The sequence below is a fragment of the Gadus macrocephalus genome, chromosome 12 (assembly GCF_031168955.1).
Source record: "Gadus macrocephalus chromosome 12, ASM3116895v1".
Classification (NCBI taxonomy): Eukaryota; Metazoa; Chordata; class Actinopteri; order Gadiformes; family Gadidae; genus Gadus; species Gadus macrocephalus.
In genome coordinates this window covers 18,896,523-18,910,043 of record NC_082393.1, presented here as the reverse complement: position 1 = coordinate 18,910,043, position 13,521 = coordinate 18,896,523, and the positions used below count along the sequence as shown (strand labels likewise).

The following is a 13,521-nucleotide window of genomic DNA, read 5'->3' as shown; positions in this document are numbered from 1 at the left end:
GGAACACCTGAGACATGCCTGAGACTGTTAGCACCATGGTTCACTTGGCACTGGCTTTGATTAAAAAGGAGCCAATCTTTCAAAAAATGTGGTTAGGTTTAAGATCTGGGCCATTGGCCTCCAATACATTCAAGTAAAACGCAAGGGGTTGTTTTTTTTTTAATGTGATGCTTATCAATTAATTCGCAAATTACTTCAAGACAATATATATATATATACATAAATATACACACATACATTACATAATACCCCTACCCTTCAATCCTACACCCCTTAACCCTTTACCCTAAACTATTCACCCTACACCTCGTAACTCCCCACCCTAAACCCCTTAACCCTTCACCCTACACCCCTTAACCCATCACCCTACACCCCTTAACCCTTCACCCTGAACCCCCAAACCCTTTAGCCTAAACTATTTACTCGTAACTCTCCTCCCTAAACCCCTTAACCCTTCACCCTACACTCCTAAAACTTCACTCTACACCCCTTAACCCTACACCCCGTAACCCTACATCCCTTAACCCTTCACCCTACACCCCTTGACCCTTCACCCTCAACCCCCTAACCCTTCACCCTCAACCCTTCACCCTACAACCCTTAAACCTTCACCCTACACCCGTTCACCCTTCACACTGAACCCCTAACCCTTCACCCTAAACAAACCCTAAACTGACTCTAACCTCCCTGCTCCCCCTCACGTGAAGCAGGTACTGGTGTCTGTGAGGCGAAGATGTCGGAGCGAGCTATGGAACTGCTCCTCCGTAGGGCCGCGGTCGGCGAAGCCTTGTCGTGGAGCGAGTCCCTCGACCATCTCCTGGAGAGTAAAGGTGAGGCAGCTAATGGATTTACACCTCTCTCCTCTTCTCGCTCTCTCTCTCCACCCTTCTTTCTCCCTTTTCTCTCCCCCCACGTCCAACCCTGCTCCGCTCTACCTCCTCCTCCTGCTCCTGCTCCTCTGGGTATCCACCGTGTGATCCTCCACAGCTCCTTCCTCCCCGGCACGCAGCTTGGCCCCGGGGCCCCCCGACTCCTCACTTCAACGGTGGATATGGAGGCCACGTATCCAGCTGTCAACCTCATCAAAATCCATTCCAGGGGAAGAGATATATGGGAAGGATGTAAAGAGAGAGATGGGGGGGGGGGGGATATGGGGAATGAGGAAAATGGGGGACCGGGCTAATAGGAGCGCTGCAAGGGCGATAGATCCAGTGAGCGATTCCGGGCGTCGCCGGCTCATTTACAGAAGGCCAGCTCACCGCTCACTGATGGCTGCACCTGACCGAGTCTCAGGGCCCCATTTGAACATGATTAAAGAGGCTAGAAAGGCCCCCTCTCTCCCTATCCCCCTTTTTTACCGCGACACCTCGTATCTCCGGTCTGTCCCTTGCCCTGCATATGCACCTCTTTACTGTCATCACTTTACAGGAATGAATCGAGATGATTGCCAATTTTTATGGCCGTTTCTTTTTTCAGGTCTCAAGCAATCGCTCGAATTCTCTGCTCGCCTGCCATATTTCCTCCAGGAAACGCGGCGACATGAATGATAAATAGATGAGCATTGGTTGAATAATAGACTGGTTGTGTGGTTGTGTGCGTGCACGCTTTTGTTCAATTGGGTGCGTGTGTCGGTGTGTGTGTTTGGGTGTTTGTGTGTGTTTGCCACCTAAAAAGCAGTATGATCTCAGCTGATTTCGACCAGCTGGCCCTGTCTGTCACTGTACACAGGGAAATGAAGCCAGTGAATTGTGAATCGTTCAAATGGAGAAAACAAAACAGAGTTGTTGCCACAGGACATTGTTTCTTTTTTTCTTTTTTGCATTATTGTCGCTCCCACCAGCTGTGATTCATGTGAGGCAATTTGAGGAAAAACAAAACAATGCTGCGCGGATCCAGCAGTTCAACATAAAGAAACACGCAAGCCAACGGAAAGCACCTCGCACCTGCGCCGCAGTCGGACGCTCCGGGAGTAGTCTGATAAATAGGCCGAGCATTTATGGGGGCAGAAAAAAAAGAATTTAAATGGCAATTATTACAAACGTGCTGTTTGAATTGAAGCATATATTGAAGACGGATATTAATATATATTTTGCATTGTTGTGCAGGTTTTATTGAAGGATCTATTTGGGGAAACCAAAATGTGAATGTTTTGTAACCGGGTCCAGTATGATTCACACCTGTGTTGGAGTCTGTATAGAAAAGAACACCTTTACAGAGTGAACGATCTTCGAAATAGGTTTTACATTTAGAAAACAGAACAATGTCTAAGATTTATGCCCATCAGTACCGCTACTCAAAGATTTCTACTTAGTGAGTTTGCTCAGCACATATGTAATTATTTTCTTGAATATCAAAATATCTTCTTTTGATACACAGAACCAATTATTTTAGAAAGAATACCATTGAAGGCATTTGAAGAAAAGAAAAGGCTAAAGTAAAAAAACATTGCATTGTGTGTTTGTGTGTCCTGGGTGTATGGGTACTGTGTGTGTGTGTGTGTGTGTGTGTGTGTGTGTGTGTGTGTGTGTGTGTGTGTGTGTGTGTGTGTGTGTGTGTGTGTGTGTGTGTGTGTGTGTGTGTGTGTGTGTGTGTGTGTGTGTGTGTGTGCGTGCGTGCGTGTGCGCGTGTGTGTTTGTGTGTGTGTGTCTAGCAGGTCGCCTGGTATTTGAGGATTTCCTGAGGAGCGAGTACAGTGAGGAGAACCTGCTCTTCTGGCTGGCCTGCGAGGACTACAAGAGGAGCCCCAGCCCCCACAAAATGGCCGCCATGGCACAGAGGATCTTCGCTGAGTTTGTGCAGGTCGATGCGCCCAGACAGGCAAGCCACGGGCTAAAGGGAGACGGTGCTCTGCGCAGCAATGTTCATGATATTTTAGATGAGCAAGGATCAAGAAAGGCTCTATTCCAATCTGTTCAAGGAACTATTGCAGTAAACAGACAGCGTGGCTGGTGGTTATTGTGGCAGTGTGTTTGTTTATTGGTTTAAATTGAGATGCGGGTGGCTGTGTTGTAAGACCTGTAACTTCCTGTCTCTGTGTGACTCGATGGTCGCCTCGGGTGCTGTCGACACACTTTGATCCTCATGGGGTGGGTGCTCCGCCTGTTCTCTTCTTCCCCACAGAGAGGGAACTTCCTTCCCTATCACTATCTGTCTGTCACTCACTCTCTTTCTCCCTACGCCTTTTTATCTATAAGCCCTCTTCCCTCGGCATCCAGAGTTGTGTATTATCTGAATATCTTTGCATTCTCATTCTTGCTTTCATTCTCTCTCTCTCTCTCTCTCCCCCTCTCCGTTTAAAAGAAAAACTGACTGATGTATATTAAAAAAATTGAGGCATACCAAACAATAACTTGAACTACACATTACCAAACGAATGTGTGGAACTCAAATGTTGTTTTCCTGTTGTCAAACGCAGATAAATATCGACTACCTGACCAGAAAAAGCATACGGGAGAATATCTCTGAGCCGGGATTGCACTCCTTCGACAGAGCGCAGAAGCTCATATACGCACTGATGGAAAATGACTGTTATCCTCGATTCCTGAAATCTGACATCTATCAGGCTTTCCTGGAACATTCCAAGCAACAATAAGTGAGAAAAAAAAGCAACACTGCAAGGTACGAAGGTCAGCTACAGCAGGGCTCTCTTGTCAGACAAAGTGAAATTCAAAGAATATATATATATGGAATTATAATTTTCAATATCATCCCCCTTCTGAAACATCCATCTCAGCTTCCCATTCCCTGTTATTTCATTAATTAATGTGGAAATATTACCGCTATTGCATTATAGCGTTTACTTTTTCAATTCCGCGCAACATTACTTTTCCGAGGGAAAGATTTGACGGCGATACTGCATCCTCAGCCAGTATGCTATTGCGCAAGCACGCAGGCACGCTTGCGGCGCGTCTGCGTACTTGCGCAATAGTGCCTTAACGAGCTCTCATTCCGAACCGTACGAGACAGACAATGGTAGCGTGAAGCTGTCTCTGCATCTCAGACATCTCGCTTCCGCAGGCAACTCTGTCCCCTTTTCTCCCTTTCATTCCAATCCTGAGCAACGCTAGTCTCCCTTCTCTGCCGAATGCATTTTTGAAAAAAAAGAATAAGTATCAGTTTTTAAAATCCTTAATTGTAATGCATGACTCCGAACCGTGTGATGTGTCCAATCTGCTGCGTTTTAGGGGATAAAATAAGAGTTCTTATTTTATCCCAAAAAATATAAAATAATAATGTAATAATAATAATAATAATAATAATAAACACTATGTTGGTCTCCCACCATATGCGCTGTCATCAGCACAAATGATCTGTCCCTAAAGTTAAAATCCCCCATCCCCCCTGGCTTTTTCTTTACAACTCGACCACTGTATATGACTCATATATATATATATATATATATAAAGACTTGTCTTTATATATATAAAAATATAAAGTGAGAGAGGGAGAAAGGTTGTTGAGATGAGGTTTTTTGAGGACACATATCAGAGTGCTTTCATTCATGTACCATTTTGAATGTTTCTTTTTTATAATTGCACAGACCGATAACTGCTTTGAAGACCACACTTTCTATGTTGGATAAACCATGCAGAGAAATGCAGGGATGTACCTGCCTGGTGTGGCACATATAAGCTCAATGTGTAAAGAATTCTCAAAAGATTCTCTATTCTTGGAGATGTCATGACCCCTGATGTGTTTAGAATACAATACAAATACAGAAATGTGCCTTTGAAAGAAATCTGATGCATGTTTGATGTATGTATGAATGTTAGGTATGTATGTCTGATCAGGTGTATGTATTTGTACAGGATGTACGTCCTGTATGTATGAGAATGGTGGTGGGGATGTTTACAATGAATAAATACATTTAAAGTCAATCATTTATTAATCATTTCAAATAAATGAATCAATAAATGTCCATTTTAAATTGGTTGCACTTTTCTGTAGTGCAGTCTTCACAGCAAACTGGCATCGCAACAACCCAAGAAGCACTAACTAACCAATGTTTCACAATGGCTCCATAATAACTCTGACAGACTTTGCACTTTTACTTCCCCTTTTCCCCTGTTCACATTGGGTCGCTGCACTGTGTACCCACAATGCCTGCCCCCAACATTAAACACTCCTGCCACGCCGGGACTATAAAAACCATGCAAAGACAGAGACAGAGGGCCCCAACAGCACTAACCACAATGTTCTAATGTGTAGCCCCTAGGACAGGGGTCGCTGAGTACGCTTGGACCTTGGCCAATTTCCTCCAAGATGCGAGGCTGGTGGGGAAGGGATGAGGTCATAAAAAGAAGCAAAAAAAACCACAAAAAATTACCAAAAATATTGTAATTATGTGATTAGCGCTGCGTGCCGCCCAGAGCTGCCAGCAGGTCAAAAGGGGTCAAATATGCATGTGATATAACAGCGGACCCCCCTACCCCCGTCCCCCCACACCCCCAGGCAGGTAGGCACACACGGATCGTGAACTCGATACATCTCTGCTGGCGATTGGCGCGCAGGTTAAGGAGAGAGGCAATTGCAAGTCGATAAACATTATATAGGGATATAAACCAGTGTTCTCCGTACTTAAACGCTAGGTCAGCCAAGCCTTGGGCTGGGGGATCGTTTGAGTTCGATGTGCTGGACTCCTCCTCTGTATTATTCAAGCTGTCGTGCAGGAGGAGTCGAAACCTCTTGACTTGAACCACTGGGCCGTGGTCACACAGAGAGGGGAGGGGAGGTAGTCGTTGAAAGCAACATTAGAAAAAGGTGGGTTTTGAGGGCTAAAAGGAGAGGAGAGAGGTGGATTCCTGGGTCTCTTTGGGGGAGGGTCAGGGTTTCCCAGGTTTGAAACCTCAATGCTGTAGGTGTACCAACGACAACGAGTTCAATGTCTTACTTCTGGTCTGTTATATTTTTTGTGGTAGTTTATTACCCTTATTACACGGCTCTTCTCAATGCTGTAGAATGCTCCGTTCACTTGCATTGACCTTCCTGACTTCCGGCGTTCAATTATTTTGTGATAATTTACTGTTGCTTATAATGACCGCTGTCAAGGAAAGTGGATATGTTTGCCTCTGATTCACGTCTTTCTTATCGCTCCACTAGTAGTCCGGTAACTTATCAACCCCAGCATATTCGGTTGCTAAGCGACGTCAATGTCTTTGGTAAACTATTACTCTGCTGATCGACACTACGAATGGTCAATTAAATTGTAAAAACACTGTATGAAGTTATATTTTAGTTTTAGCAAGTAGCCGTGCAATAAGCATGATAATGTATGGCATGCCGGTCATTATCGAAAATAAGCCCCTTCAGTCAAGGCTAATTTTCCCGATAATGACCGGCGTTCAATACATTATCCCTTACGTGTTGGCCAGGCCACCCTTGCAAAAGAGATTGGAAATTCTTTACGTTTGATATAATTTAATTTGTATAATAATATACAAATTAAAGATGCTGGCCAGCCTGCAGCCTTCTTTATTTCTCTTGAAGGAAACATATTATGGTGTTTCAATAATATTACATAATATATCAGTGTTTATATAATATTATATCTAATATCACGGCAAAAAGCTATGTGCGCCTCAGATGACATTATGAATCATAAAGACTGCTTCTGACGTCTGACGGTACTTCAACAACAAGTAAAGACTCGTAGTGGGGGTTATCTCGGCCATGGTTGAGAGGAATTGGGGGAAACGAACTTTGGCCTTGACTCTCTGGAATCTATATTGAACCGCGACATGGATGAGAAATATGGAAAGCCAAGAAGGCCACAATCCGGCCCTAGAATGGCGCGGTAAAAGTGCAAAACCGCACGGATTCCGTACGGTTTGGCAAGAATTCCGTACGGAATCCGTACGGAATCCGTACGGTTTTGAATGACTAATAGCCGCGGCTATTAGTCATTCACTCCGGCTATTAGTCATTCACTCCGGCTATTAGTTATTCACTCCGGCTATTAGGTATGCAGAACGAGCCCCTCCCTCTTCTTTGCTTGACCACTAAGTTTGAAGGCTGTCTAACCAATCAGAGCTGCAGTGCCTCGATGTTTCGCTGTAACATAAAGCTGTGTTGTCTTTACTAGTTTCACTACAATGTAATGACCACCATTAGCTAGTGGAAAATACATTTGTGTCTAGTACAGTGATATAGCCTATTTGTATATGTTAGGCTATATATTGAGATGGCAGTGTGCGAAATACCCGACAATATTCGGGGATGTCCTCATCCCCAGATTGTTCTCGATATGCAGTAGCCAGCTAGGCCATAACATTACATAACATGAACATGAACATGAACTGAATAAATGCCAGGTATATAGCATATCGGAGACGGGCACACAATCAGTGCATTTGCAAATGAGAGCCTGCAGTATGACCGATCTTGTGACATGTGGTCGGAGAGAGTCGTGTGTGTGTGTGTGTGTGTGTGTGTGTGTGTGTGTGTGTGTGTGTGTGTGTGTGTGTGTGTGTGTGTGTGTGTGTGTGTGTGTGTGTGTGTGTGTGTGTGTGTGTGTGTGTGTGTGTGTGTGTGTGTGTGTGTGTGTGTGTGTGTGTAGAGCAAGTTGTTGAAGGAAGTGTTTCTACTTGACGTTACAATATTTCATGGATGCAAGCAAGCCAAGACAATCAATCTCTATCTATAGCCTACATGACAACACGCACACACGCACACACTTTAAACACACTGGTAAAGCAATAGGAGCCTGCATTGGCTAAAGTTGTTGCGATGCGCGTTATTTTATAACAGGGAGGGGCAAAGTTGTGCATTACATTGATCCTGAAAGCCTATGTCCTAGAATAATTAATTTGTATTCCGTTTTAGGCCATCTCACTAAAGGTCACTTAAATGTAGCCTATTTAAGCTCACCAAGTCCAGTATTCAGAATGAAAAGCATTTATTCACAAATACGTTCTATTTTTTTGACAAGCGGAGCCGACAGTCATGTGCAAGTATGCAAATTAGCCATGTGCGCCAAACAGAAGATAGACGCAATGAACTGATTGTTGTGCATTGTTGTGGATATGTAGGCTGTTTAGTTGTGGTTGTTTGTGGTCTTAGTGAAACAGTCTTGCCTTGGAGTTGGAGAAGTTGGAGTGATTGTGTGAATGTGCGAGAGAGAGCGCACCTGCCGTGGTGATGTTGGGCTTGTAATGGGCTTATATGTGATCAATGATGTATCTGTCTGATCGTATTAGCTGTAGATGGATGGTTAAATAATGTCACAAGATCGGTCATACTGCAGGCTCACATTTGCAAATGCACTGATTGTGTGCCCGTCTCCGATATGCTATATAGGCCTACCTGGCATTTATTCAGTTCATGTTTTTCTGAGTGCGCAAGAACGGTGCCAATTATTGTCGTGTTTGCATTGTAATGCACAACTTTGCCCCTCCCTGTTATAAAATAACGTGCATCGCAACAACTTTATGGTGCCAATGCAGGCTCCTATTGCTTTACCAGTGTGTTTAAAGTGTGTGTGTGTGTGTGTGTGTGTGTGTGTGTGTGTGTGTGTGTGTGTGTGTGTGTGTGTGTGTGTGTGTGTGTGTGTGTGTGTTTTGTCATGTAGGCTATAGATATAGATTGATTGTCTTGGCTTGCTTGCATCCATGAAATATTGTAACGTCAAGTAGAAACACTTCCTTCAACAACTTGCTCTCTAAGATCGGTCATACTGCAGGCTCTCATTTGCAAATGCACTGATTGTGTGCCCGTCTCCGATATGCTATATACCTGGCATTTATTCAGTTCATGTTCATGTTCATGTTATGTAATGTTATGGCCTAGCTGGCTACTGCATATCGAGAACAATCTGGGGATGAGGACATCCCCGAATATTGTCGGGTATTTCGCACACTGCCATCTCAATATATAGCCTAACATATACAAATATATCACTGTACTAGACACAAATGTATTTTCCACTAGCTAATGGTGGTCATTACATTGTAGTGAAACTAGTAAAGACAACACAGCTTTATGTTACAGCGAAACATCGAGGCACTGCAGCTCTGATTGGTTAGACAGCCTTCAAACTTAGTGGTCAAGCAAAGAAGAGGGAGGGGCTCGTTCTGCATACCTAATAGCCGGAGTGAATAACTAATAGCCGGAGTGAATGGCTAATAGCCGGAGTGAATGACTAATAGCCGCGGCTATTAGTCATTCAAAACCGTACGGAATCCGTACGGAAACCGTACGTAATCCGTACGGAATTCTTGCCAAACCGTACGGATTCCGTGCGGTTTTGCACTTTTACCGCGCCATTCTAGGGCCGGATTGTGGCCTTCTTGGCTTTCCATATGTGGCCTTCTTGGCTTTCCATACTGCCGGACTGAAGCTGTCGGCAACAGCCAGAAGCAGGGATATGCCGCCGAGCTCCCCCAGATTACAATCCCTTTCTCCTCCATGTCTCCTCCTCCGGATTGGCGCCGAAGCTTCGGCAGCAGTCCGGCAGCTCCGGCGGAGAATGGGATTGCACTCCCGGGGCTGAGCTGCCGGGCTGCCGCCAAAATTCCCCTGCCGGAGCTGCCGTACTGGGATATGCCGCCGGGGCTCCCTGCTTTTGAAATACGCAAACATCTCCGCCCAGCGCTCGTCCGCTGGTCCAAAAAAATATAAAAAATCTGGCAATCTATACGTGACATCATAATGCTCCTATTTAATAGGCCAAAACCCAGAGGTGAAAGGGTGGACACAGGTGTAGCTCATTCATTTTATTATGGGTCTGCAGTGGCCATTATTTTTGCCTGAGAAACGCATATGTTTCACTCTACTGTTATACCTCTGTGATTAAGGCCTGTTCAAACATATTATTAAAACAGTTGTGTTTATCACTCTCCTTTAGCTTTTTGGTATGTTAGGTAGTTCAGGGAAGTAAGGAGGGGATTTTATTGTTGAATTGAGATTTTAAGAAACATGATAATGTTATACAGAAAACCTTGTCATTGTCGGTAGACATATAAATAAAGTAAGTGTATCCTTTTTTTATCACATAGATACTCACTTACTCATTTGCCATTTTAATTATGAATCTCATTAAAACACCAACATCATGAATGTTGAAATTGTGAATTAAGTAAATGGTCTTGCATTTGTTTGTCCGTACATTTTCAGCCTGAATTGGGTTTGTTCTAACCCACAAAAATACGACGTGAAATACGTGCAATGGTTTTACACATCAGCTAAGGAATTCCAACACAAATGGTGTCTTTCTGACAGCAATAAAACCCAAAAAGAACTTCGACTTGGGAGAATCAAGGAAAGCCCGTAGCGGGAAACAAAATTTACATAATACCCCCAAGCAGGCTGTGGATAGCATATAGCGATTACGATTTCTGGAACATTCCTAAACAATGCATTAGGGGAAAGAAATCTATTTATGCTGCGCTTTTTCAGGGAAGCGATTACAATGCAAATATGTTCCCGCCAATGAAAAATGTATGCACAGTACAAACACACTTGCTCTCTCATGGGACTATGGTTTCCCATGTAGCATTTTTTAGAAAAACAGATATTGTTGCAAACGTTTGCAGCACAAATAATTACGAATGTGTGTGTGTACCTTGCACAGAGACACTTTCCTGCGACACATTGGCGGCTCGAATGCCTTGGAAAAATTGAGTTATATATTGTACTTGGTTACATGTTTCACAGTTGCTACTTTTGTAGCCTTTAAGCTGAATAATTCACAAGTAGTAAGTTTGTATGTGTTTTGTGAAACTCGTATCGTTTAGATTGGACCCACTATATTACGCATATGGACAAAAAAATGAATGATTTATAACGCGCTAGTAGCAACACATTGATACAGGTCCTGGTCCTTCCTAACCTGGGCTCCAGACAGTGGTAATCGAACCATTCTACTGGGACTTGAACAACTGAGCCAAAACACCCACTTCATCTAAAATATCAAAAACAAAACAAATGCTTGAAACCAATGATTGGAGTGAAATGTCATCCTCAATTTAGCTTATAGTACCGGCACTTGGAAATCTGTCTCAAAGGGTTCATACAGTGGTGTACGCACACACCATCCGGTACACACTGTGACTTCACGTGTCTTCACTGAGCTGGTAGCCATTGTGTTCCAATGTTTCTGTAGAAGTTTGTCTCCGGCCTGATAGTTGGTCCAGCGTGGCACTATCTGATCTGAGTTGTGGCCCTCTGAAGCCCGGCTTGGGCTTAATCCTATTGCTGAATGGAAAGATAGGGAGGGAGGGAGGGAAAAAGAGAAAGGGAGATCAGGAGAGAAAAGAGAGAGAGAGAGAGAGAGACGTAGTAATGCATGGATACAGAAACAACAGAAAACTGTGAAGAAAAGGAAAGAATCGGTGCGCAGACAAAGAGTTAGCAGAAGGGAGTGTTTGAGTGGCGGCAAATGCAGGTCTGTGATTAGTAGAAAGTCTATCAGAGAAAGGCAGTGAAAGGAGAAGACTGATGCGGAAAAATTAAGGGAAAGGGGAGGGGGAAGAGAAGGAGGGATGTGATGACAGAGGAGGACTAATAAAAGAATGAAAGAAAGGGTGAGAGAACGTAGAGGAGGTGGTGGAAGTTGATGTGGCAGGAGGGGTATGGGAGGTGGGGGGTTTAAAGGTAGAGCATGGAGGGAACAGCAGATATGATTTTGCAGCTTTTATAGCTTCCATGTGTGGGTGCTTGTGCCTTTGTGTGTGTGTGTGTGTGTGTGTGTGTGTGTGTGTGTGTGTGTGTGTGTGTGTGTGTGTGTGTGCGTGTGTGCGTGTGTGTGTGTGTGTGTGTGTGTGTGTGTGTGTGTGTGTGTCTGTTTGTGTTCATGTAAGCGTACAGTGGGTAAGGAGATAAGGTGACCGGCTCAGACCACCAAAAATCTCCACACACACACACACACACACACACACACACACACACACACACACACACACACACACACACACACACACACACACACACACACACACACAGATTCTGTGTTTGGCCTCCAACTTCCACGGATGCACCCCCCCACCAGACCTCCATACCTGGGCTTTAAGCCTTAAGCAACAGGTTATTGTTTGCGTTTGTTTCCCGGCCGCCTCATTCTTTATCTGCCACATATCTCCGGACTCCAGCAGTATTTCTCCCCTCCTGGTTGTGTCCCTGCTCGCTGCCTGAACACGCCTTGGGTGTGCGCAGATGGAGTTATCGGAGTCCACGAGAGAGAGGCAGAGGCAGCCCAGCCACGGCAGAGATGATAGCGGGGAAATATTCAGCCGTCCCGCTGTTAAGCAGCAGGGAGCAAAGCATGCCTCCCTCTGCAGAACAGAATGATGACATCACACAGACGCTGACACATACTGGTACACACAAACATACACACACACACACACACACACACACACACACACACACACACACACACACACACACACACACACACGTACACAAAAACTTAATAGAAATTAAATATTCATAATACCCTAGTTTTCACATTCCTTCCCCAAAGAGAGAATCGTTCTATATTTTCCTTATTGGTAGTTGACTGAGTAAGCACAAGGAAAGATTGCAAGGAGACCAAATTAATCAATGGCCAGGCAAACAGGTGCAAATACATAACTTTGGATATGGTTTGAGCTCTTAAATGAGGTTTTCCTTAAGAGTGTAGTGTTCATACTTGGGCACAAGAGTGCAGCAAAGGAACATGATCCACGATATGCACTTTCCCAATTGTTTGATTCGAATTTGTCTGGCGGTCTGTGTGTGTGTGTGTGTGTGTGTGTGTGTGTGTGTGTGTGTGTGTGTGTGTGTGTGTGTGTGTGTGTGTGTGTGTGTGTGTGTGTGTGTGTGTGTGTGTGTGTGTGGGGGGGGGGGGGGGGGGGGGTTGGAGGGTGTAGAGAGACAGAAGAGTAATTGGTGGAAGGAAAGTTTAAGGACACGTGTGCAAGACTACACTTGCCCACTGTAAGGATTTCATGAATTACCACATTGCAACAAATGCAAACTCACATTAGTCACTTTACTTTTAAAGCAAGGAATAAGGAAACCCTTAAATTTTTTAACAATTGTTTTATTCTTTAAGACATCATGTTTGTCATGTTTTCCCAGTGTGAATGGGAAAATGTGATAAATGATACATGTGTAGAGGTAATTGGTTAGTGACATGCTGGAAGTCTGTATTAAAACTGCTGGGGTATTCAAGGCTAGACAACCACCGACAACCTTGCATTTTGTAAAGACGCAGCAAAACAGGAAATCACAGCTGTGAGTGTTGAAGTGGCCTCTCTCTCTCTCTCTCTCTCTCTCTCTCTCTCTCTCTCTCTCTCTCTCTCTCTCTCTCTCTCTCTCTCTCTCTCTCTCTCTCTCTCTCTCTCATCCGTTTACATTTCTGGTATTGGTGGTGACCATAGCATCCTGTCAGTCCAACTTCTCCGTTTGCATCATTCTCAGGCCCCACAATTTTCACTTCCACAGTTTTTTTGAGGAGGAGCTGCTGACAAATGTGCACATGCAGACAGAAAAAGGCACACAAACTCCCACTCCTACACACACACACACACGCACATTATTTCA

The 13,521-nt window shown here is 44.3% G+C and overlaps 1 protein-coding gene across 3 annotated transcripts in view; it reads left to right on the top strand.

The window, feature by feature from the left end:
- The window catches only part of LOC132469235 (regulator of G-protein signaling 5-like), a 6,020-nt gene extending 1,143 nt beyond the window's left edge, over positions 1-4,877 (top strand). The window contains exons 2-4 of one of the 3 annotated variants that reach the window (XM_060067164.1): positions 708-830; positions 2,654-2,817; positions 3,416-4,877. In XM_060067164.1, coding sequence (XP_059923147.1) covers positions 734-830; positions 2,654-2,817; positions 3,416-3,592 — 438 coding nt within the window. In that variant the 5' untranslated portion in view covers positions 708-733 and the 3' untranslated portion in view covers positions 3,593-4,877. Of the gene's footprint in view, positions 1-707; positions 831-2,650; positions 2,818-3,415 lie in introns of all 3 variants that reach the window. The other 2 variants (XM_060067163.1, XM_060067162.1) reach the window with 2 other exon arrangements.
- Positions 4,878-13,521: the final 8,644 nt, after the last annotated feature.